This window comes from Protomyctophum parallelum (assembly GCF_964188405.1).
Source record: "Protomyctophum parallelum genome assembly, chromosome: 16".
In the NCBI taxonomy this organism is placed as follows: Eukaryota; Metazoa; Chordata; class Actinopteri; order Myctophiformes; family Myctophidae; genus Protomyctophum; species Protomyctophum parallelum.
The window spans coordinates 38,929,022-38,956,829 of record NC_139711.1 but is presented as its reverse complement, the minus strand read 5'-3'; the positions used below and the strand labels follow the sequence as shown (position 1 = coordinate 38,956,829).

General features: G+C 41.1%; 1 protein-coding gene across 1 annotated transcript in view; it reads right to left on the bottom strand.

Annotated features, from left to right (window-relative positions):
* Positions 1-27,808, bottom strand: part of etfdh (electron transfer flavoprotein dehydrogenase) — a 48,341-nt gene that overhangs the window by 18,410 nt on the left and 2,123 nt on the right. The window contains exons 2-9 of the mRNA XM_083786016.1: positions 25,729-25,869; positions 24,093-24,322; positions 23,155-23,236; positions 13,644-13,762; positions 12,871-12,948; positions 11,736-11,882; positions 6,481-6,621; positions 6,068-6,211 (exon numbers count right to left, since the gene is read on the bottom strand). Of these exons, the coding sequence (XP_083642142.1) occupies positions 6,068-6,211; positions 6,481-6,621; positions 11,736-11,882; positions 12,871-12,948; positions 13,644-13,762; positions 23,155-23,236; positions 24,093-24,322; positions 25,729-25,869 (1,082 nt within the window). The remainder of the gene's footprint in view (positions 1-6,067; positions 6,212-6,480; positions 6,622-11,735; positions 11,883-12,870; positions 12,949-13,643; positions 13,763-23,154; positions 23,237-24,092; positions 24,323-25,728; positions 25,870-27,808) is intronic.

Below are 27,808 nucleotides of genomic sequence, written 5' to 3'. Positions count from 1 at the left end.
GGAAGGCTACCTTAGAGGCGCCAAACGTGTGGATTCACGATCATTGGACTACTTCAATGAAAAGAAACTGAGGCTTGTGGATTACCAGACAAGCCATTCCAGACCTACGGGGTTCTCGTTCGGTAATCCCAGACATAGTAGCTTCTCGCTCGGTGATCCCCCAAAGCCAGCTGGCGCTACATTATTCTCAATGGATAACCGTCCTCTAAATCATGATTCGTACAGCGCCCTAGAAAACGATGCACCCACGCCCCACTCTGATCTAGAAACCGATGGACCAACAATTGCAGCTACCAGCCCACCCCCTCCTACACTATAGGTAAAATGCTAACTCATTATTGTCAGTATATTGCGCCATTCACGCACCATGGAGGATTCTACTTCTTCATTGGGAGAATCAAACTCGAATGAAGGGACCTCTCATGGTGGATGGACTCGCAATGGACCATGTATACACCCCCCGTGGTGGCATAACATCAGTACTGCAGATACGGACACCGATGAATATGATGATGCCCGGGCATTTTGCGACTATGATCCGGAGAACGATGAACATTTTGAGAGGGCATTTTGGGGCTATGGTGCGGGGGACACTGAGTATTTTGAGAGGGTAGACCTATCACCCCCAAATTCAACTGCTCCCCATGACCCTCCAGCCTCCGGCACACCAATGCTTTCGCCGCCATATCCCCTGAATTGGCCACTGACTTTGGATGAGTTTGCTGGGACAAACCCCACAAATCTTACACATATTCTGAAAATACATGTTGGTCAACTACTCGCAAACGCTATAACCGAACAGATGAAGGATGATTGCAACGGCTGCCGCATAGACCATTCTAGTCAAACCGAGCACACATGTTTGAATATTACGCCCCGATATTACTTCTACAATAATTTTAAAGATTTAATGAACAAGTTGTGGACTGATGATTTTATACCGGGGGTTATTAAGGTATTGAGAACTAGCGGTATTGAGGTAGGACCACTGCCAATGTCAAGAATCCATAGGCTATGTACATCTTATTTGCATTACTGGAAGGATTTACCCTGATATGATCCAAAAATAATAATAATAATCAAGGACATAACTATTGCCACTATGATTGACCTGATAGATAGATAGATAGATTTTATTTCGATCAATAAAAGGAGTACATACAGACGTACAGTACATACATGAATTTCCACTAGTGTTACTAGTGGTACCGAAAAGGTGAAGGCTGAAGCCGAGGCTTATTGCGCCTACCCTTGTTTGAATATTCAGAATACACTATGATTGCATCGTTGTATATATATATCTATATATATATATATATATATATATATACATTAGAAATAGTTGATGACTGAGTATATTTGATGTCCTGGTGAATTCATTGTCTTGTACATTTTGCTCCATGTTGTGCTACAGTGTATGTTCATCTGCATAATTGTCTATTTTCTGATCAAAATAAAACCTGATAAACATAAGATACAGACTTTTGGTATGATATTTGGTGCTGACCATGATCTAAAGACATCGTATAGTATAGACTTACACAATTTTCTAAACTATACGATCTGAACTCTTGGAAAAACATCGGTACATCAGTATTACATGCTTTAGTATACACCATGTAGATAACCTGTTACATTTACACACTGCACCATCAGACATGGTGATGTTAAGGTGCTTGTATTAAAAACATACATGACCCATTCTAACTATCCAGTATTTGAAACATTCAACCATATTTTATTATTATGCATGTAGTTTAGACTCTTCCTATGTGTCGTGAAAAATGTCTATGCCAAATCACAGAGTTTAGATAATTTAACTAGTATACATAATATTTACTAGTATGATGGCTGTTATTGCCTCGTAGTTATTGTCAACACAAAACATTGTGTTTTGTGTACAGACCCCGTCTACAGATTCGGGTTGAATTCCCTGGAAATCCATGGATGCCTATACCACCATGTAGTATAGACTATAGTCTATCTAACTTTAAATGTCAATAATACCTAATAGTAGCTATTGTAAAATGCCGTCAATCTACTCTAGTCATCGATCCGTATAATTGTAGGTGAACAACATAGTGTGTTCATCTAAAAATACATAGTCCACTCAACTCATTTCAAATTTAGTTACGCCAATATGATATACATGATTACTTTAAACATGTACCCTACTAGCATGAACTAACCGTACATTACTCAGTATTAACCCCCCAACCTCACAGCTCAAACGGCCACAGACATGCCCGCGGCATGCCTGAACCATGCACCATGCAAACGCCACAAAATACACCCCCATGTACCAAAAAAAATAATCCAAGTCATACATTAAAATAAACCATTAAGCCAACCTGAACCATGCAAATGTCACAAAACATACAATCACTTACCAAAATAATACAACTCATACCTTAAACAAATCATTAAGACATCATGAACCATGTAAAAATTCCCCAAAATACATCACCACGTACCAAAAATAACCCATGTCATACATTAAAAAACAAAACATTAAGACACCCTGACCCATGCAAATGTCACAAAATACACCACCACCTACCAAAAATAACCCAAGTCATACATTAAAACAAAACATTAAGACACCCTGACCCGTGCAAATGTCACAAAACACCACATCACATACCAAAATAATACAACTCATGCATTAAAACAAAACCTTAAGACACCCTGAACCATGCATAACTCACAAAACACCACATCACATACCAAAATAACCCCAGTCATACATTAAATAAAACCTTAAGACACCATGAACCATGCATAACTCACAAAACACCACATCACATACCAAAAAATAACCCAAGTCATACATTAAAATAAAACATTAAGACAACCTGACCCATGCAAATGTCACGAAATACAGCACCACGTACCAAAATAATACAAGTCATACATTAAACAAGACATTAAGACACCCTGGACCATGCAAAATTCACCATACACACCAGCACACACGCACACGCACACACACCCACACTCACACAGCCCCCTGCAAAAGCAATACCTTAAGACAACCTGAACCAGGCAAATGTCACAAAACACCACACCACATACCAAAAATAACCCATGTCATACAATAAAATAAAACATTAAGACAACCTGAAACATGCAAATGTCACAAAACACCACACCACATACCAAAAAATAACCCAAGTCATACATTAAAATAAAACATTAAGACAACCTGACCCATGCAAATGTCACGAAATACAGCACCACGTACCAAAATAATACAAGTCATACATTAAACAAGACATTAAGACACCCTGGACCATGCAAAATTCACCATACACACCAGCACACACGCACACGCACACACACCCACACTCACACAGCCCCCTGCAAAAGCAATACCTTAAGACAACCTGAACCAGGCAAATGTCACAAAACACCACACCACATACCAAAAATAACCCATGTCATACAATAAAATAAAACATTAAGACAACCTGAAACATGCAAATGTCACAAAACACCACACCACATACCAAAAATAACCCAAGTCATACATTAAAACAAAACATTAAGCCAACCTGAACCATGCAAATGCCACAAAACATACAATCACTTACCAAAATAATACAACTCATACCTTAAACAAATCATTAAGACATCATGAACCATGTAAAAATTCCCCAACCACATACCCACATACCAAAAATACATCACCACGTACCAAAAATAACCCATGTCATACATTAAAACAAAACATTAAGACACCCTGACCCATGCAAATGTCACAAAATACACCACCACCTACCAAAAATAACCCAAGTCATACATTAAAACAAAACATTAAGACACCCTGACCCGTGCAAATGTCACAAAACACCACATCACATACCAAAATAATACAACTCATGCATTAAAACAAAACCTTAAGACACCCTGAACCATGCATAACTCACAAAACACCACATCACATACCAAAATAACCCCAGTCATACATTAAATAAAACCTTAAGACACCATGAACCATGCATAACTCACAAAACACCACATCACATACCAAAAAATAACCCAAGTCATACATTAAAATAAAACATTAAGACAACCTGACCCATGCAAATGTCACGAAATACAGCACCACGTACCAAAATAATACAAGTCATACATTAAACAAGACATTAAGACACCCTGGACCATGCAAAATTCACCATACACACCAGCACACACACACACGCACACACACCCACACTCACACAGCCCCCTGCAAAAGCATGTCCCTGACAGGGTCCATACGAACTATTGATCCCAGGACCACACACCCCAGATAGAATCAATACCGCTATCCCATAGCCTGCTCAGAAGAAGGGGGGTGCAATATGCCCACATATGCTATGGTTGGTCCCACACACCCAGCAAAATCAATATCACCATGCCGATGGGGTCATAAAGATTAGGATCCCTGCACACACACCCCCGAAACATCATGTGTCTCAGTGCATGAGTCCAAACAACCCCTAAATGTAAAGAATATATGCACCACATGAACTTATTCATAGTAAACAGTATTTGATTCTATCATATTACTGACATTGATAGTAAATAACGGATACAAAAGTACTATATTCATGTGTTTACTAGCATATTTACTAGCACACCAGGTATAAATGTCTGGAATCACTCAACATTCAAACGTCTTTTAGTGATTTAACTCTCTGATTTACAGAGTTCATAGGACCCCAAGTTGATACAGGCATATCGACGAGCAAACCAATGAAGGTAGACAGAACCATTTATAAAATGATAGGCATCTATCGTACTCAGCATGGTGTACTATGGAGTGAAAGATACCGAGACAGGGGCTATAGGTAAAGGTCTATTGAAATAATAGTAAGAGTCCTAGATATGGAGACTGTTACGAGTGACATATTGTGAGAATTGCAGATCTGCTACTTTTGCATCATTATGCCTTAACACACCGTCATACTTTCAAAGTTTAGAAACCATGTGAAAATTGGTACCAATGGTTAATGACTAGCCTTATACTCTAAATAAACTGTAATATTATATAATACTGATAAAGAAGATAGTCACGTCCGAAGATGTGTATTGAACTCTACTTAACTAAATCCAATGGTCTAAAATAAAAAAAAACCCATATCATGTCAATTATACTTTTTTAAGCATGCATCATCTATACCCCTCCTGTATTTTGCCTAAATGCTTTACCTTAAACATACCATAGGTGCCTGTTATATCACAGACTGTCACACAGTTAGGGTTGAACATAATTTTTAACATTGCTACTCAGCCATCATCGGCTTGGCTAAATGGCAAAATGAAGAAGTCAGTAAAATAACAAAATGGTGAATTAAAATACTAGATGAAAATAACAAGTGCCGCCGACCTCGGACATCAGCACTGTCTAGAGCCATGACAGAATCGACAGATGGAGGAGTACAATATGCCCACACAGGCTAGAAACTGCTTGTCTTGCATCCAAACCGGCCGGCCACAGTCTGTTGATTTTGAGGAAGTCGCATAGATGGAGAAAGTTGAATGATCACACACAGACCCACACACCCACACAGATAGAATCAATAGAACAGTTCGCCTACACAAATCAGTGCATGCGCAGTTCAGTTTGAACAGATGGGCATTAACTGCCTCACACAAAAGCAGAACTAGAATCATATTGATCCCCCAACTGCCAAAGATGAAAATGCCATCCTCATCCAATCTAATGAGATCCTCACACAAAAGCAGAACTACAATCATGATGACACTAACTGCCAAACTGGCAAAGTGCCAATAGCAAAATCAATATAATGACGTCATCGGAAAAAAGGGTTAGGCCACGCCCACAAAGTGTCTTCAGTGCCGAAATCGGACCTCGGGGGTCCCTGGGGAATAAAAATCCCCCCTAAATAAAAAGGGTGGGAGGGAATAATGTCCCTAGGGAGTGCCCTCAATCCAGAAATGGCGAAATCTGACTTCCGGTCTATATATAGATGCCCCTACATACTACTGCTGTGGACTCTGCAGACGATCAGAATGGAAATAAAAACGTCTGGGTTTCCGAGGCTATGAGTGCACTGACCTGGAAGCCCCCCTCGTTGAGGGCTCTGGCACCGTAAGCGATCCGTTCGGCTCCTTCAAACGTCGGGGACACGGTCGGGTGGTGCTTCCAGCGCTGGAACTCCCTGAAGGGGCTGAGGTAGGGGTTGGTGTAGTCCAACCCCACCTGACAACACATACACACACACACACAAACACACGCAAATCACTTAACCCAGTGGTTTTCAAGCAGTGGTCCGTCAGGGACCACCTAGTGGTCCTTGAGGGGGTTCCAGGTGGTCCCCAGCTAAATGACGGAATAGCCTATTACATTGTTAATGCCGGACTTTCACTTTTAAAAGAGTATTTCTATATTGCAGCATTGATACATTTACTTTAAAGTACAAAAGAAAAAGTTCTCTTCCCACCACTGTAAAGTGGTTAAATCCAACTCACCACGAAGCCCAGAGCCACCAGGGGTTCTCCTTCATTGAGGTGGTACAGGAAGGAGCCTCCGTATGTGTTCCTGTTCAAAGGCCAACCCACGGTATGTTCAATTCTGCCCGGCCTCCACTTCTTCTCATCGATCACCCACAACTAAATTAATGAACGGAATGAAAGGAGGGGTAATCAATATTTCCGTAAGTACACGGACCAAATGTGTCCGTCTTGGAGACAGAGTCACAGCTGCATACAAATAACATATTACACATTCGCAGAAGGAAAAGAAAAAAACCATGAAACTCACAGAAGGAAAAGGAAAACAACATGAAACACACCAACATAAAAAACAGATACGGACATGAAAGAAAAAAGAAAGAAAAGAAAAGGAAAGAGAGAATGATAAATAGTAGATGCGAGTTACAGAACGTACCATACATATTCTTATAGACACTGTCAATATGTGCGCATCTACCCACATATTGTACAATCATATCACATTAAACATTCATAATCGCTTTGTAGAAAGATATCCGTATGGTTACCGATCTGTTCACCACATTCCCTCCAGCACTCAGTTGTAGGAGTAGTGCCTGCTCTACCAATCAATAATGGAGTCTTAAAAAATGTATATTCTCTCCAAGAGTTAGAGTTTGTTACTTTATGCACGTCTAGCCATTCTTCTGGTGAAATCTCTTGTTGAATTTCAGCCTCCCACTTGGCTTTTATATAAAGACAGTGATTGGGAACCATTTCTAGCAGAGTTTAACATAAGATAGAAATTACTTTGGTAAATGAACCATGCTTTTGAATGTCCATCAAAAGAGAAGGGGTTTGAATTTGGTCCCAGTCCTGATTGAGCATTTTGATTGACAGAGAAACAAATTAGTGTTTAAATCTATTATACACACACCGTGGAGTTCTTTATTAGCTCATACTCTCGGTTCAATACACGCGAAGGCTCAGATACAATATTCTGAGCTTGTCTTAATACAATATTCTGAGCTTGTCTTATTACTGCTTGTTCGAAGATGGCCTGGGGAGTGATGAGGATGACGTGCCCATGATCTTCTTGAGGTTTCAATGAATGTATCTTGTAATATGAAAAATGCAGCCTTGTCTTTTGTTTTTCTCCTTTTGTTCTTTTTTTCATATTGTCTTTTCTTTTTTTTAATATATATACTGTATATGTCTCTGTCTTTTCATCAATAAAAATTAAGTGTTACCTCGCTTCCCCAAAGAGCCCAATACTACTCCTAGCTATCACATCCTCTCTCCTTGGATAAGACAATCAGGGAACCCCTCGGGAAATAAATGTATTCTGTTTTTAAGAGATTATATCTTTTATATATTAGAGAACTTGTACCCAACACATGGCAAGAAACCCAAAGCCACAACAGCTACGTCGCTATTGCAACACCCACAACACCATCTTACACACTACACCCACACACACTCACACGGCAGTGACGTCACACACTTACCTTCGCAGTGTGCGGGACCTATCTCCTCCTATCGCGCCCAACGCCAACACTCGACACCACCCGCCAAAAAATGATCATTGCAGTGCCACCAAAGATGCCTCCCGTCCACACTCACGGCGGCAATGCATTTGTTTACTACAAACATTATCGCCCACATTAGCACCCACACCCCCGGAACACTGTTGCCCTTTCACCACGCTAAATTCGCCAGGTCTATGCAAGTGAGCACAAATTACATGTGAGAAAATTCATTCACAAGCCCACAAATGCCATTCAAATGCCATTCAACACACACTACGACTCGCTTACAATTCGCAAAACTGGCAACACTGCCCTGTCTTCTAATAGGCCCACAGAATCTCATTCTGATCTCCCGCAGGAGAAGAGAAACGAGGAAGGGGAGAGGAATTGTAGCCTCACGATTTTGCTTATTCCTTCTAAATCTCTGTATTTAAAATATCGCTCTCTCAGCGAATCTCTTAGTTACATGAACATTGTACTTTGTCAGTAGTTTGTTTGTGCCTACATATTACGATTACACCGAACGCTTTGGCTATTTTCGCCTGCCAGCCAACTGCCACACGCCTGTACACACGCCTGCACACACACGCACACGCACGCCTGGCTTGCACACACACACACGCACACCTGGAAGCCACGATCTCTCTCTCTCTCTCTCGCCACGCCTCTCTCTCTCGCCACCCCCCACACACACAGGCTATACACGCACGGCGGCGCCGCGGCAGCAAGACAGGACGTTATAATCTTGAGTTTCATTAAATAACTGTCTTTCTCCGCACGCGCACGTGCGCACACAACATTATTCAAGTGAAATGCGTAACGGCAATATTGGGCTAATATAGGCTACCAATACAGGACGTTATAATCTTCACTTTCATTAAATAACTGTCTTTCTCCACACGCGCACGTTGCGCACACAACATTATTCAAGTGAAATGCATAACGCCAATATTGGGCTAATATAGGCTACCAATATGTGGGTAGCCTACAGGCTTTTACCCACGGAATGAATATATATATATATATATATATATATATATATATAATATATACCACACTTTTTTTTTACTTCAGAGCTACTTTCAAAACAACCAGCTCATATACCCACCAAATAAAACTATCATCCCATTGCAGAAAATAGTTACAAAATGTAATTGAGGCTACATACAGTGGTGTCCCCTTCGTCTGTACCAGGCTGACTTCTATAGGTTTTGAAAGGTACATTTCTTTTTTTTCTTTTTTTCTTTTATTTTTATTTATTTACCCAGGGAAGTAGCTGAGCACAGGTGCTCATTTTCAGCAACGCCCTGCACATCGAAACACACACACACACACACACACACACACACACACACACACACACACACACACACACACACACACACACACACACACACACACACACACACACACACACACACACACACACACACACACACACACACACACAAATGTCATGTCAAAGGTACCTCTGGAAGCCACACCTCTGATTGGTCGGGTTTAGTCTTAAGGGGTGTGTTTTTTTCACCCACTGTGTAATACAATGAATGGACGGTAGGTGGCAGTAGTACAGAGGCCAGAGAAACTATAAGACAAACGCACATGGAATGGGAAATAGAGGGGGGAAAATGGAAATGGTAGGGTTTTTATTTTTGGTATTTGACTTTGCTACTGATGATTGTACGCAACAACTATTGCATTGTGTGTTTGAGCTGACAGGCCCTTTTTTATGTCAATCAATCAAGTCATCTCAGGTCATCTCAATTCTCAAGCGGCAGATGCAAAAATAGTTTTTTATATTAAAATTATATATATTTTTAGGGCCATGTCATGTGCTCTACCTGCAAAGCCTTTGTGATCTATAACTTTTGGGCACCGCTTAACGTCAGATCAGGGGTTTTGTCGGCCAGCGCCAAAAATGCTCCCCGACAGCATAATCGGAGCAAATACCGTGTGTATGAGCCATAACGTGTTGACTACACTACACTACACTAATAAGGACACATAATAATAACTAATAACCCATCCGTTACTACATGTGGAGTCAACTCCCGCAATTTCCTTCTTCCCATAGTGCGCGGCAACGTAACTCTGAGATGAGTGGCCGCGAAGCGTCCGCGAAATTCTAGTAATCTATAATCTCATTAATAAACGTTAATAAACTGGGAACATGACTTGAGGCTTTCCATTTGCTCCTCCATACATGAGTCCTCACTCTTTGCAGCTATATATGCGTGTGTCCTTTATATAATATTGGTTGTATGGTTGTACATGTGAAGGCTGTACTTATTTTATTTCTATTTTTATGCTCTTCAGAATGTATATGTATACTATGCTATGTAAACTTGACCCTTCATTCTAATACATGATAAATATTTAATCAATGAACAAGTAAGAAAGCGATCACACGACTCTGGTACCAACAGGACCCACCAACGAAAGAACAATGGATGGACATTACTGAGGAACTGTATGTTATGGAAAAACTAACATTCATACTTAAACTACAAGAGGATAAGTTCTATAAAAAGTGGGAAAAGTGGGATCTCTTCTCTCAGCCTAGCGATAATGCAAGAGGATTTCAATGAATGTATCTTGTAATATGAAAAATGCAGCCTTGTCTTTTGTTTTTTGTCTTCCTCCTTTTGTTCTTTTTTCATATTGTCTTTTTTCTTTTTTTTGGATGTCTGTCTTTTCATCAATAACAATTAAGTAAAAAAAAAAGGTCATTCAGGGAGTTGTAGCCCTGTATACATGTCTGTGGCAAAAATGGAATTTTGACGGAAAAAATGTCCACCACAGCCCAGCATGGCAATGCGATGACTCCTGCAAGTGCAATGAACACCCATAGTAACTAATTTGTACAACAAAACACACACCCCTATGAGAGTAATTTACATTCTATGGAAAAACTATTTTTTTAGAGCAAGTCACAATTATTACATAATTGTCTAATAGCAATTATTGAGATAAACACAATTATCTTTGCATAATCGTTTTCATGTTGAAAAAGGTTACGTTTATTTCAAATATAAAAAAGCTGAAATAGCAGATACACAGCTATTTCCACTACTTTTTCCCCCCAAATATTTTCATTCACTCATAAGTTATTTACTATTTTTGATTTTGAAGCCTGAACGTTCCATATGTTCCAATGTTCAACTAAATCGACCCAATTCTATGTATAAAAATGTATTGTCAACTTACATTTTGTAAATCTTAGCAGCCCTATTGAAGAGTGCCGTTTTAAATCTACAGATATTTGCTGTATGTTACCTCGCTTCCCCAAAGAGCCCAATACTACTCCTAGCTATCACTTCCTCTCTCCTTGGATAAGACAATCAGGGAACCCATCGGGTCACTACGACAAGGGGGAAATAAATGTACCGGTATCTGTTCTTAAGAGATGATATCATCTATAATCTCATAATAAACGTTCGAATGGGAACATGACTTGAGGCTTGTCTGCTGAAAAGAGGGATTCCATTTTCTCCTCCATACATAAGTCCTCACTCGGTGCAGCTATATATATATATTTGTGTGTCCTTTATATAATATTGGTTGTATGGTTGTACATGTGAAGGCTGTTCTTATTTTATTTCTATTGTTATGCTCTTCAGAATGTATATGTATACTATGCTATGTAAACCTGACCCTGGGCTTTTAAAATCTGAATAGAGGAGATTTCGAAAAGGACTGCAGCGTTATGATAACTGAACTGGAGTGTGGTTTGAGCAGCAGCGTTGTGACGTTTGGGACATGTACCTCTTTGAGGCCGATGGCGTAGGTCTGTGGTTCACAGTTCTCCCTCAGGTTGAACTGCCTGTAGAGCTGCTTGGCCAGGTGTCCGTGGCATCCCTCCCCAAACAGCGTCACTTTAGCGTGTAACTCCATTCCTCTCTCAAACACATCCTGAAAACAATGTCACCATCAGTGGACATTGCACTGCATACTGTAAGTAAGTAAGTAAGTACATTTTATTTATAAAGCACAACAGTTACAAAGTGCTGTACAACAAGGTAAAAAACTATCAATTTAAAACACAAGATTAATAACGACGAGAAGAAAATAGAAATAGAAAAGACAACAAAACATTGGCCTGTACAAAAAGGTCAGGTCGACAAATCACAGCTCAAAATACAAACGAAATAAATATGTTTTCAGCGACTTCTTAAAAATGTCAACAGACTCTGCATTCTTTATAAAAAGTCTGTAGGCTCATAGTCAACCATACCACCCACCCCGAATTATCCAGTAAGTTTTAAATCTGTGTTTATTCATTCTGTATTGTCTTTCGCCAAATTTAGCCGCTACAAAATGAACAGTGGTACAAGTTAAACATTACATGAGAGCGATATCTGACAAATATACAAAGGATGTACCCTTTGAGCAGTATGATGTGCACATCAGTGTTAACACTAACTTAACTTTAAAAAAACAATGCTGCAAAGTGCTTTATTACATGAATAATCTAGCCGTTGTGTGGATATGCTATCTGTCCATAGCCAACAGAAATATCCCTCTAAAAAGAGATCTTGTATCTGAATGGGATTTCCACCTGTATTGGGTTGTTATTAACCTGTACAGTGTACTGTACACACTTCCTTGCAGTGAAATATACTGTACAAGCACCGACAAAACAACTAGTGCGGTTCTCAACTGTAATAAGTCAGTTACCCAGGACTATTAAATTAAATGACTATGAATGTGTTATTTGTCCATCACCCCTTTGCAAAACTCACACATTACATTTTAATTAGCTCATTTAAAGTCGGGGAAACAGAACATTTTTAAATGCTAGATATTGAAATAATGTGGGAGAAAAATCCAAAACACAGTTGGTTGAATATCTATAAAAGCCACAGACAGATTGAACCAACCATGTGAATGTGAGACATACCTTTGGCGAGCCGTCCTTGGCGATCCCCACATCATTGGTGGCAATTCCTTTGACACTGCCGTCTTCATGAAACAAAACCTGGACAAAAGACAAGCTTAATCGTAAAGTCTGAGTCTAAATGTTCTGATGAATTGAAAATGGTGGACCCCATTGCAAACAAGTGTAATGCGTTATGGTGTCGTGAGGTCCACAGTAACAGTTTTTGTATCGAGTTGTGCTTTCGTTAGAAATGTAACCATTCTGCAAACTGTTAATAAATATTCCAATCAATCCAAAATTAAAGATACAAAATACTTTTTTTGTCTCCAACCATACATTTATTGACTACTTGCAAGTTGCAACCTGCCATCCCTATGGAGCAAGTAAATGGGGCTTAAAAACCCATTCTGGGCGGGAACCCCTTTTGGTGTTTGAAGCATTGTGTTATACTTTAGCTATTGAAAAATAGCAGATCTACAAGCTCATAGCGCGGCACCGAATGCCGCGCTACGAGCTTGTAGGTCTGCAAAAAAATTTTAATCGTGAAAATGTGTAGCGAATCTTTGAATATATTATGCTTTCAGAGCGAACGTTTTTAACTCAAATATTTGCTTCTGGGGGTCGGTGGGCAATTACATATATATTTGTGGAGGTCCTTGACATGAAAAGGTTTGAGCACCACTGACATAGAAACATGAGTTTTTCAGAAAACCGTTTTGTAGCATCGTCCTCAGGTCTAAATGGGTTAAGAGGGGTTAGGAGGGTTTTTTTGCCATCACTTATCCCCCCCTTACCTCGGCTGCAGCGTATCCAGGGTACAGCTCCACTCCCAGCTCCTCTGCCTGCTCGCCCAGCCAACGCACAAAGTTCCCCAGCCTCACGATGTAGTTCCCATGGTTATTCATGGGCAAACCTGAGGAAGAGAGTCACAGAATTATAATCCTCGCACACAGTAGAGGAATATAGTGATATAATGGTAATCCTTATCTAAATAACGGTAATGGGAAGCACACACCAAGAATGCATTTCAATAATTTAGAAGGCTGGATAGCCGAAACGTTTGTCTCCTGACCAACATGCAGGAATAAATTATTGAAATGCAGTCTTGGCATTACCGTTATTTATACGATATGATTTGAACGCAACGCACCTTAAGTGAGAGCGTGGCGGTCACAAGAAGAGTAATAATAATTATAATCCTCACACACAGTAGAGGAATGGAGTCACAGCATAAAAGTATGCCTAAGCAAATTATGACGTGCAGCTGGGCTTAGTGGGACTGCAGCGTGCACCCATGTTTGTACAGTAAACAGAATACGCAAATGAGGAAACCGCATATCCTTCTCATTCACAACACATTTTCAAAGCTACTGAATTACAGAAGAATAGGTGCAAGTATCATACAGTATCATCATACACGTACACTACATACATGACTTTTTGTGTTTGTAGTCTAGTGTCAGAATTGGGGGGTAAATACTTTATATTCACTGAAGGATCAACACATGCAGCAAAAACTTTAAAGTGAAATAAAGTACCACAACGCTGCTACATGTGCTATAAGGTGCTGGTGTGATTTTCCTGGAACTCTGATTTTAAGATACTGCATCTTAATTTAAAGTACTACATCTTAAAGGAGGCTATGAAACAACCCACACTGGACTTAACCCAGTCCTCATTAATGGTAAAACAGTAGAACAGGTTGACAGCTTCACATATCTTGGACTCACACTGGACAATAGACTTAGGTTTGATCAACACATTACATCAATCCAGTCACACTTTCAGCAAAGACTCCATGTAATCCGTAAATTAAGATCATTATCTGTTGCTCCTCATCTTCTGCTATTAATGTAGAAAAGCATTATGCAACCTGTTCTGTTGTACTGTTCTGCATGTTTCTACACCATACTGTCCATGCCTAACAGAAACAAACGTTTCAGTATTACCCGTATTGCTTCCAAGATCATCGGACTCCTACGCCCACACTTTCTGATACGAACAATAAGGCCATTACACTGATCATCCTCTGTATCGCTATTTTAACCTCATGCCATCTGGACAAAGATACAGAACCTTGCCATGGAAAAAGTTCCTTTTTAGTAGGAGCTTTGTCTCCTCAGCCATCGTGACATTAAACAAACTGCCCTGCCGATAGGATGGTTCTGTACACAGTGGGGACCTCATGTTTGTTTTTGTATTGTCTTGGTGTAATGTGATATGTGCACTGCTCTGTGTTGTTTGATGTGGGTGTTGAACAGATTGTGAAGAGAAATATCCTTCGGGACAATAAAGATTATTATTATGACTGAAATTCTGTACATTCTGTACATTCTGTCACAGTCTTTTCCACGTTCCGTTTTGCTCCATTCCATCTTATGTGCCTGGTGTAATAAACTGTGAAATGTGTAGCTGAGCCCCTTTCTGCTGCTGCTTGATGAGAAATGTTAACAGTGTGATTTCTGTTGTGTTGACCTTTGTACTGCCTGTTATGTGCTGTATGTAGTGAAGGCGTTGCTGCTCTGATGTCTCATTTGACCTTTCTCATCACTCCAAGTTGTTCTGGATCAAAGCCATTAAAAGTAAACAGCCTGTCATGGCTCCGCTGGAAGGCTTGATGACTGGATAAAATAGTGTTCGACCCAGATGACATATCCCTCTCTGCTCAGTTTCCTGTATCTCTACCTGGACAGGAATTTCAGGGAGGGCACAAAGGCCATGGCTGCCATTTGCCCCTCAGTTTGACCTTGTGCCCTGCAAGTACCACTTTGTCCTCTGTCTCTTTCTTGTCAATAAGTAGAGTAGTAGACAGTCTCTCCTTCCTTCACAAGTTTTGTCTCCCGTGATCAGCGAGTGAGTGACAGTGAGTGACACACCAGTTTCTCTGTCTTGTTATGTAGACACTAGACAGCATTGTATTTGTATTTGTTGAGATTCTGAATGCTGAACTCCCCTCAGTCTCCATCATTAAACTAATGGGATCAGATTGTAAATAATTCTGCACACCAATTTCGGCTCCCAGACAGAAATTGGTGTGCAGACTCTTTTTATTCTTGAACTATCAGTTTTTGATCCGACACCCAGCCTAATAATAGGTTGTCTTTTTGACAGTTTTCAACCTCCTTTTGCCATCAGATTGTATATACAGGGCTTAAAGCCAAAAACAATCCCAAGACTGATTTATTTTTGCAAATCTGCACTGATCTCATTAAATGACCCCTATGAGATCCTCAGGACTGAAATCAGTCCCCAGGACTGAGAACTTTATGCCCTGAATATAAAACAATGTGTATAGAATATATATCGGGATCAGACAAAACCAAACCAAAACCAAAACAAAGAACAGCTCATCTGCTGCCGTCAGTGAGCAGCATGTCTGTGTTGACATCTCGAGGTCACCACCTGGTATAATGATGTTCAGTTGACACTTAACAGCTAAACAGCACATACAGAGCACATTTAGAGCAACAGAATATTTGACATACAAGGACACTTGAGAGCATTCCCGGAATTTTCACAATGCATGATTGTGGCCATCTTATCTTATCTACAAGCTTGTAGATCTGTTATTTACACTAACATGGCACGCAAATCAGTATGTCACACTGCAGCTAGGGCTGGGGACCTTTAGGATTTTAACGATTCAGGTACCGTAACGATACAGTAGTGAGTGAGTACAAATGGAACCAAATGGACCCACTCTCAAGACTGAGGTGCCATTTACACGAGGATGGTGTTCATATAAAACGTCAAAATAAAGTATCGTTTGCTGCTGTCATTTAGACGAGAACCGTGTTCTCAGGAGGTGAAAACGCAACAAAGTGAAACCACCTCCCAGAGTGGAAATCTTTCAGAACGCAGTTTCCTATGGTCTCCATATAAACAGGCAAAACGGTGAATCCGCAAAACTTATGACATCATGGCTCACGTTGGCTCACAGCGCATATGTTTATTACATTGATGCAGAGCCATATAATTATGATATAATGGAGTTCCTGAACAAGCCTCCCTCCTCGCCTACAAAGTGCTGCTCATCAGCGATGTTGAATGTAAAACCATGATGTAAATAAAAAGCCTTGTGATAGACGGCAGCCACGGCAGCAGCGTTTATGTAGCCTAATGTATTATAAAATATATACCATGCCGTGGCGCGCCCAGAGCCGTGTTGCGCAGGCTTGCGTGAAGGTTTCTTCTTCTTGTACGTGGGTGACCTGTCTATTTGGCAGCCCGTTATCGCCACCTAGCGACAGTATAGCATAATAGCACATCATATCATAACGTGTGCGTTCTTGTGTAAAGGGTAAGAAAAAATTAGAACGCAACGGGACTTTGACGTGTTATATGGAGATGGTCGCCGTCTAAAAGAGGCCTTAAATTAAAGCGTTTTAGAACCACTGTTATAGTAATTGTATAGCAGATGTCAAGTCCACATACCAGCTCTGACAGTGTGATGAACAAGAAGATTTTTCTTTCCCAGGTAACCCCTCATCCTCGCAACAGCGATAACCATTATTTGCAACCTTACATTTAGATGCCATTGGTACTATTTGTATTAAAACTTTTCAATCAAAGTCACGACAAATTTTCACAACATTAATTTAAGATGCTATCTTAGAATAGATGTAGATTGTAGACCTATTTGACGGTGCAGAAACCTAATTACCTTCCTTGATGCATCAATTAAGCGTCGACGACCATCAGCTGGTCACAGTCACAGACACTCAGCCTCTGCAGAACTCTAACTGAAAGTGACTGCATGGAGTCTGTTTCATTTCTATCCAAAGGTCCTTGACTGATGGAATATGATTAAGGATTACTGTGATTTATGGTAAGCTCACATACCACACATACCATAATTCACTGACAAAACAAAAAGAAAAAAAAAACTTCTGCCATTCAGTATATGGAGATCTAAGGGTCGTAGCGGGGACATTCTAGTGGGTGTGTACAGGGTTTGATGAGGGCCCAGGTAGGGCAGGGCTTTAACTTTCGGGCCTGTTGAGAACTCTAGTTTCAATTAAGGATTACTGTGATTTATGGTACTGTAAGCTCACATACCACACATACCATAATTCACTGACAAAACAAAAAGAAGAAAAAAACATCTGCCATTCAGTATATGGAGATCTAAGGGTCGTAGCGGGGACATTCTAGTGGGTGTGTACAGGGTTTGATGAGGGCCCAGTTAGGGCAGGGCCTTAATTTCCGGGCCTGTTGAGAACTCTAGTTTCAATTAAGGATTACTGTGATTTATAGTAAGCTCACATACCACACATACCATAATTCACTGGCAAAAAAAAAGAAAAAAAAACATTTGCCATGCAGTATATGGAGATCTAAGGGTCGTAGCGGGGACATTCTAGTGGGTGTATAGGGTTTGATGAGGGCCCAGGTAGGGCCGGGCCTTCATTTTCGGGCCTGTTGAGAACTCTCCCGCCGGCTGCAGGGTGCGACTGCACTGATAACTTTGGGGCAGGCCCGCTGCCCGTCTAGAGTTTGAATGGACAGGCGGGCCTGTTGAGAACTCTAGTTTTTGCCGGCTGCCGGGCGGGGCTGCACTAATAACTTTGGAGCTGGCCCGTCTAGAGTTTGAATGGACAGGTTACAGGTATAAGTCAAAAGTCATTGTCTGTGCTGATGAAGGTCTAATCGACCGAAACGTCAACCTAATAAAGAGCAACATTTGTGTCTTACAGCGTACGGGACCTTTACTTTGTTTTTCAAAGATACTCTTTTTATGCTCTATTGACCTATGCACCTGTCACTATCCTTCTAAAGTTTTCCCCAAACACTATTTTGCTACCACTGTATTGCCTTGCCAGAAGGTGGATAACAACAACTCCAAAGAAAGCTGATATTATCTCCAGCCATTCCGTTCGTCAAGAAACATTCTGCCGCAGGCTTGGGCAAATGGGCAGCATAAATAAATCATTCAGAGAATCAGAAGAAATTATTTTCAGTGCAATCCAAAATGCAGACAGTGTCTGTATTTTTTATTAGATTAAAAACATGCGTCAACACTCCTAGGGATGAGGAAGCGTGACAATATTGGCTTGAGATGATGTCTTGCAACTACTAAAGCAGTTCAGTTCAGTCCAAATTATTTTATTCAACAGATTGTATTAAACATGAATTGAGGACCCCGATGGAAACAAGCCTTCTTGCATTTAAAATCCTCTTAGCAGACCTTGTATTGAACTGTTCTTCCCTGTGCTGGATAAAAGCACACAAAAAGAAAACAGGATCGTTTTCATTGTGGTCCTTTTTAGGGCAGGGCAACAGGGGACAACCATACGAAAACAAGAAAAGTCAAATACAATTAAACAATACAACTTTTTGAGTGGTGCAACCACTCCAAGGTACAGCAATGTCCGTGTTCACCTACAGTATGTGACGTCGTGACAGTCGAAACGTACCAATAAATTAATCACTGTGGGAGCAGAAGAATATTTAATTTCTTGCACACTATATTTTGTATCCTGGCTGCACCGGTTGAATTCGTTTTCGGATGTGTGTGCAATGCATCATCCTGGACTGTGGCTATAGTGAATCCGCTTCAAAAAGCATTCCCTTGACAAAGGCGCAACGAAAAAGATGTATGATGATCTTGGCAGGTGGAGCGTGCTTCCTCTCGATTTATGTGGCAGAATAAGAGCAGTCAAAATGGTAATTTTACCCAGATTACTATACCTTTAAAACAATTCAGCGAATGGAATAAACATATCTGACGTTTTATTTGGGATAAAAAAAGGCCAAGGGTGAAATTCTCTACCTTACAACTGCCCCGAGAGAGAGGAGGCATGTCTCTCCCATCTTTAAGGGACTATTATCTAGCAGCTCAGCTAAGATCCTTGGTATATTGGTAAATGGTAAATGGTGCATTTATATAGCGCCTTTATCCAAGGCGCTTTACAGAGATTGTGCATTACATTCACCCATTCACACACACATTCATACACCGATGGCAGCGGAAACCATGCAAGGCACCAACTAGCACATCGGGAGCAATTAGGGGTTCAGTGTCTTGCTCAAGGACACTTCGACAGTAACTCTGGGGGAGCCCGGGTTCGAACTGGCAACCTTGCGGTTACCATCCAGGCACTCTACCCCTGAGCCACCGCCGCCCCATTGGTGTAACCAACCCTACATTGCAAAATGGAAAAGCATAGAGTTATCCCTGATGGATATACCAATACAGTCACTAGGTTGCACTGACCGAGAGAAAGAATGTTTCAGACAAGGAGTCAGTGGGTCAAAATATTCAAAATATGGCTGGAAGTTCCAGCTTCAGAGGGAGCTCGGCTAAACTTTTAAGTTGGCCAGCATATGACTCCGACTTCATACCAGCAGTATTAGACAATAGGTACAAACAATGGCACCACAATGGCATCACCTCTATATGTACTATGATTCAAATGGAGATATTGATAGTTTTGAAAACTTAAAGCAGAAATATGGGTTGGCTAACAAGGACTTTTATAGATACTTGCAGGTAATGGATTTTTTTTTTTTTTTAATAAAAGGGTCTACTCTAGGTATTACAACAAGCCTAATCACTATATTTACTAATGCTTATGACTCAGGAAGTAATAGGGGTCTTGTAAGTAAACTATATAATGGACTTAAGTCGTTGAAAAAGGACTCTACAATATTATATGTGAAAGAGCAAAGGGGAAAAAGAGATGGGCATTGATATAAGTTATGGGAAAAAGAGATGGGCATTGATATAAGTGATGAAGTATGGATGAATACATGGACAACGCAATCAACCACCACTAATTACTTGACTTGGAGAGACTTTTGTTGGAAAAACTATATTTGCTTCTTTATTACTCCAAAACAGACCATATGGACTGTTGGAGAGAATGTGGAGATACAATGGTCGATCATGCACCTGTAATTCAACCATTTTGGCAGGAAGTGACAACACTTATCTCAAACATTATGGGTTTTGGAATAGATGATACATTCACATCTTTGTACCTAGGACAACTCCCAGATGGGCTAAATCAGGATGACCCCTACTTACTTAAGATTTTACTTGTAGCAAGCAAAAAAGCTATTACAAGAACTTGGTTACAAAATAATTGTCCTACTGCTGACCTATTTATCAACATTGTCAAACAACTGCATCTCCTAGAACAGATGACCTATTCTTTAAGACTGCAAAAAGAGCTGGGTGAAAGAAGATGGGAGAAATGGATAGAGTATTTAGCTGGGGGGGGGGGGGGGGGATATGGAGTGAATATGGGCTGTAGTATTTAGCTGGGGGGGGGCGGATATGGAGTGAATATGGGCTGTAGTATTTAGCTGGGGGGGGGGGGGCGGATATGGAGTGAATATGGGCTGTAGTATTTAGCTGGGGGGGGGGGGGGGGGGGGGGGGGGATATGGAGTGAATATGGGCTGTAGTATTTAGCTGGGGGGCGGATATGGAGTGAATATGGGCTGTGTCTTTCCTGTTGTCAATGAATGTAAGGATTCCAACATTCTGTAATATGTATTGTTGTTGCTGTACATCCCATGACCTCTTCTGTTTTTAGTTTTTTCATTCTGTTTTTTCTGTTTTATTGTATGCCTTGTTTGTGTGTCTTTTATGTCTCGTCTTGCATATTCAAAGTTAAAAAAGGGGGGGGGGGGGGGAGGAAAAAAAAGATAATGTAATCTTCCAAATCCACAAAAAAAAAAACATTCTCCCAAAATGCAAACTCCCACACTTTTCTCAGCTTAGTTAATCAATGTCTCGGTTACACAGGGACCTGCAGGAGAATTTAAACCCAGCAAGACTTGTCTAAGTAGGCTAATTGCATATTAGATAAACAGAATTCTAGGCTGCAAAAGCATTCTTTTCTTTCCTTTACACAATGTCATATATACCACATACCTGCTGGTGAATAATGTTAAGGTATGAAAAAATAGATACCAGCCAATCTAGCGCTACAGTTTCTCTAATCACAGACAATGACATTCCCTTTGTTTACATGTTGTTAGCCATTATATAACAGTCTCACATTTACGTCATATGATGTATAGCGAAAATAGCTGATCTACAAGCTGCAAAAGCTTCTTCAGATCAAACATGTAATGTTAAAGGGCCACTTCACCACTTTTGCAACCAGAGCTTATTTTAATGATGTTTAGGATACAAGAAGCACCTTCCTGTGGTTTTTGTGTGTGTAATATGTGGTATCACTTCCTTCCTGTACTACAAAGTCACACCTCCATGCAGCCTCTCCACAAGGAGGGCACGAAAGCATTATGGGCATTGTAGGAATTCAGCAATCCAGTCAAACCCTAGTCAATAGTGTTGCGCGGGCTGTTTTTTTTGCATAACCCGCCCGTCCCGCCCTGCCACAGGAGCCAGCCCGCACCAACCTGCCCCGCAAAACAATATTTTAATCAACAACCCGCCTGCACCGCGGCCCGCAAAAACGCAAAAAAACACTATCAATATCAAGTATCGCATCGCATGCATAATCGCATTTGCTTGATTGCCTAGAGAGACAGAGACGAGAGAGAGAGGCGACGCCGTGATGGTCCCTCGGATGAACATATGAAACTTATACACAAACGAAGGAGCATGTCAAACGGAGTCGCACTAACACACAGCGCACACAGTGGCCTCTCCAATATGGCACAGAAACCCATTAAAAAAGACATATAAATGTAATTGTAAACACTAAACAGTTTAGGCACACACTCACACACTGGCACATAGACCAGAAAAGAGAACTCAACAGACAGACGAGGCATAATTGGCACAGCACACTGAGCGCAGCACAACGGCTCCTCCAGCCATATGAACACAATACAAAATAGAATACCTTGTGTACCTTCAGAACACAATAGAAGACATGGGTCATAGGTATAATTAACATTATTGCAGCCAGCAGGAGTTTGGCACATCATCAGATCAGAACACAATCTGCTATTACCTTCCACCTTCATAACGTCCTCAAGCTTCGTCTTTTCTGAGCCATGCAATCAACCCGCACTGACCGGAGACGGAGAGATTCATGCGTCCCGCGCGTAAAGCTGGCCACTGTCAGCACAGGGTGCGGGGGATAAAGTTTGGGGATAAAGTTTGCGCGCTTCTGTACTTCTCTGACACAGCATCAGCCAGTCAATTAGTGGGACACGCTGAGAGCGCACATCAAAGGAGAACACAGCTGCAGGTTGTTAATTAAGGCTGCGTCGATGCATCGATGTTTTAATGAATGCCCTACTACAAATACTATTAACATTGAGTGACTGCAGTTTCTTCCAGATGTCCCTTTAAATAAAACAAATGACTATAAATAATTACCAGGCAGTATGGGGACAGGGATCCTGTACTTTTCCGTCAGGATGCCAAAGACGTCCTCCTTCACAGTGGTGTGTAGAGGAGCCTGGAGTGAGAAAACACTGATTAACATATTGTTTAATCTGTTCAGTCACGTTCACCATGCAGTCTCTCTAACATGCACACACTAGGGCTGAACGATAATGGGGGAAATTTACATTGCAATCTTTGTTTATTGCAATGGTATTGCGCATTGCCGTGTATATATAAACATTAAAAGAATCACACTTGTGTGAAGTGAGGGGCGCTCTTATCATACATCGTCATACATTACATGCTCAGCCAATCAATTAATTGCTATGAAGTACACACAGACACACTAAATGGGTATAGATAAGAGGGGCTAGTGCCCCTCAAAAAAGAAATTAGTTACACAATGTCACCAGATACAGTATGTAGATCCCCTCCGTGGACAAATCTACGGAGGGGTGCCCTGGGCGCTTGCCTGTTTTTCCTCCCGGAATCTTCCCCAGTGAGGCTGGGCTGGGAAGCGGCTTGCTGTGCTTGACTGTACCCTGTACTGTTTGCATCTTATTGTCTAATAAAAACTATCAATCAATCAACAACTACTACTACTGTTGCGGTGTTGAAACTTTGAATTTCTCTAACTATTATAAACTTTCACAAGTACAAATATAATTTATGAAAAGGCTACTACAGTGAATTCGGTTCACGGAAGTAGTTGTAGGCTATGCCCCGCACCCCTCACTGGGGATAAGTCCGGAAGGAAAACTTCAAGAGCTCCACTTGGAAAGAATTCATCACTCTAGCAATGATATGGTTGACTTTAGAGGGTGAAATAAGTACGGCACTTCTGGTCAACTCAATATGACACCTGTGTGAACGCAAGAATCTGCATGCAAGGCCAATTACCAACAATAAATCCATGCACATGAACTCACTCCTCTCTCCTTCCAGTCGGGGAACAGCTCATTGAGCGCTGTGGGCTCCAGACAGGCTCCTGACAGGGTGTGGGCACCAATCTGGGAGGCTTTCTCCACCAGGCAGACTCTCAACTCTTTGTCATGCTCATTAGCCAGCTGCTTGAGTCGAATGGCTGCCGACAGGCCAGCTGGGCCTCCACCTACAATCACTACGTCGGCTTCATCTGCAAACCTTTCCATCTCTACGCCTGGAGAAAGGACCAAGGCAGGGACCAAATTAGCATCAACTGGCGTAGAAGCACAGCGTTATACACAGAGTTCCCATACATTTTTACCAATGAATTTCCAAAACTTCTCCAGCTACTTATACTTGTAGCTACAAGAATAAGGCTGGTGGTGAAGGCTTTTGTTGTTTATTGTATTATGTGAGCATTGAATGAATTAACGAATGAATGAATTAATTTTATTTATATAGGACCTTTCCAAACTAATTTACAAAGTGCTTTACAGACAGGTTAGAAAACAACAATCAAAAACAACATCAAGAACATCAGAAATAACAAAGCATAGAATCACATCAAAAAACATCTTGCTTGCTATTATGGGTGGTGAACTTGAAAAATGTGCCCCCTGCTGATTATTCCCTGGAGACGGCAATAAAGTATAGAATATAGAATGCTTTCTATTCCAAATTTTGTGCCAAATGTTTTGCTACATCACCTATCCTTATGTTCCATATGTTGTGTAATGTTATAGGCCTACATGCTTTGGAAAATGTTTTTTATTAACAAAATCGATAGCAAAAAACATTGCATACACAACAATTTTTTTCAGGACCCTTGATAAATTCCAAACATCCAGGACTGGAAAATGTTTTTTCTAATATCAAAATAGTTCCAGGAATTCCATGAACGTGGGAAGCCTATGACATTTTACGTGACGATTCATTATCGCTCAAATAATTGTGATTAACGATTGAATTGTGTTTCTGTCGGACATTATGAATAAAAAGGTACACAGATTGAGATATGACAAATAACTTACATACTTTGATCATTTGAAAAACCTGAATACTGGAAATAGCGGATCTACAGGCTCAAAACGAGTCACATAGATTGGCTATTTCCACTATTTAGAAAATGTTATCGGCATTTTTAAATGACAAAACAATTATTGCGATTATCTTAACCCATTCTGACCTGAGATCAGATTCATACGAAGGTTTCCACCGGACACACACTGGTCTGATGAACCCATTCTGACCTGAGATCAGATTCTAGAAATGTCAGTCGCTCTTCGATTTTTCAAAAATAGCAGACCTACAAGCTCGTATCGCGCCACTCGGTGGCGCGATATGAGCTTGTAGATCTGCTATTTTTAAATAGCTAAAGCATAACATGATGCTGACACCAAAATGGGTGCCCGGTCAGAATGGGTTAAGCATGCTTATACCCTCTATTGTGAAATAATTGTGACAGCCCTGTCCAAGATGTCAGTTCAACATTTTCTAATTCACACTTGAAACAATAAAATTCAGCAACAATAAAGATATTGGTGCATCTAGTGTCCAGCGTGTGTAATTTGGGTGACAATGAATGAATCGTCAGCTTAAATGTGTGATCGTGACAGGGAGGCGGCCTATATAATGTCTTACCCTCCCATCGTGGGTCTTTATCTCTGGGGTGGATTGTGTAGTGCGTCGTGCAGGCCCGCCTGTGCAGAACGGTGTACAGCTGAGGCGTGGCGGCGCCATGGTCAGCCTGGACTCTTTTCAACGCCCTGATACACCTGCGGGCTGAAAAGGGACCGTACCATTCAGTTACAGTAGCAGTCAGCACCAGCACAGACAGGATGGAATCTCATCGTAACCAGTTCACACTCACTTTCTGTTTGTAGTACGCAAACACACCAGATAAGCAAAGCCACAAAACTCAAACATGCACCACAACGAGTTGGTTGATCATTGACTTGCCTTGTAATGCTGCAATGGAATAGTGACATCACTATTGTTAACACCCTCGTTTACCGCTGCGCTCTGTACTATTAGTATTATTGTTTTTTGATCCATCTTGTCCTTTCTTTTGCCTTGTTTCTACCGTATATTGTTGTAAACTCTAAGTACTGGACCCTCATCTGGTTTGACAGTGTGATGAAAGGAATACTTCAACCGGATCATCACACACCACCCAGCCGGCACACACTACCTGTCTGTCAAACCAGACGAGGGTCCAGTACTTAGAGTTTACAGTACTTTTTTGTCTTATACTTGGTATGAAACTCTGTTCTAAGTATTGGACCCTCGTCTGGTTCTGGTGTGTGACGACCGGGTTGACCCTTCCATGGTTACGGCGGCGGACAAGACGGAACAGGCCTGCTCCGGGAGAACAATAACATGACACGAAGACTTGGTCACATTAATACATTCACACAGTTTATTAAACATACAGAATCATATATAGCTTGGATACTTCATGTCCTAATGACGTCACTGACTAGACATCACAATCACTGCCTGCAGCACGAGGCCTTCAGCGTGCCCTAAGGTCAGATTCTCACCTAATACTTCGGTAGACTCAGATCCGTATGGGTTGGGGAAATTGGATTCTTGCATATTTAATTGGCTGCGGATTGCCTTCACACTGTCATTCGCAGCAATTGGAAACGCAGCAGGGGGGACCTTTATCAATGTGTTCCATTCATAAACTATAGCCTACACAGTGAAATCTATGGTGATAAAATTACACTCATAACGTGCATGTGTCGTGCCGTCTGGGACCCCCCCCCCCCCCCCCCCCCCCTCCCTCTCTCTCTACGCACGCAGCCGCCACACACTGTTCTTTTGGGCATGGAGGCACAGCGCTGCATGAGCGCACTGATATAACTCCCCAGTCCCACACAGTGACAGCACTCCATGTTTACGGCACGCAGAGACAGACAGACAGACAGAATATTATGTAGGCTATAATACACTGCAGTGTTTTTATGTGTTTTCTTAAGCAATTGATTAATGTACACGTCCTCATTTCGATCAGGGCTTCAGTCTCCTTATTCGACCACATCTATCCACAGTAACGGGACATCTTTGCGCTGCGTAAAATATGCCTTCTCCGTCGCCAACTGTGTTCAGCTCCTCACCCGCCACATTATGTTTGCTTCATTTCCTTTATTTACTGCGGATTGCATTCACACCTGCACCGAATCGTAGTGAAGTGCGATTCGAAGCGAAGCGAAACCCACGTTTTTGGGCGGAGTAAAATGCGGTTATTTGCTGCGCATTAGGATTCGAATGAGCCTTCACACCTGCCAAACGAAGCGCACTTTCTGACTGATTCGTTTTAATCGCAGCAAAGCTCTCTGGTATGAATGTGACCTAACACAGCTCTAAAGTATGTTACAGTTCAGGCAGTGCACAATACATATAAGTACATTGCATATTCACGTACAAGTACCAAGTATCAGTACACAGCATGTTGTATTACAACAATACTTACATGTAAGCTGTAACCTTAACTACTGTGCCGCCTCTCGACGACTGACCCCCCCCCCCCCCCCCTGTGGCATTAATTAATAATTGACTGGGATTAGTGACATGACAAATTTGTCATTAATAATATCCATGCAGAAAATTTACTTCACCACAATTGTACCTGATGTTAGGGTAGGGTCAAGATAATTCACCAAGATTTCTTAGTTGCTATGGTCAAACATAGCAACTAAGAAATCTTGGTGAATTA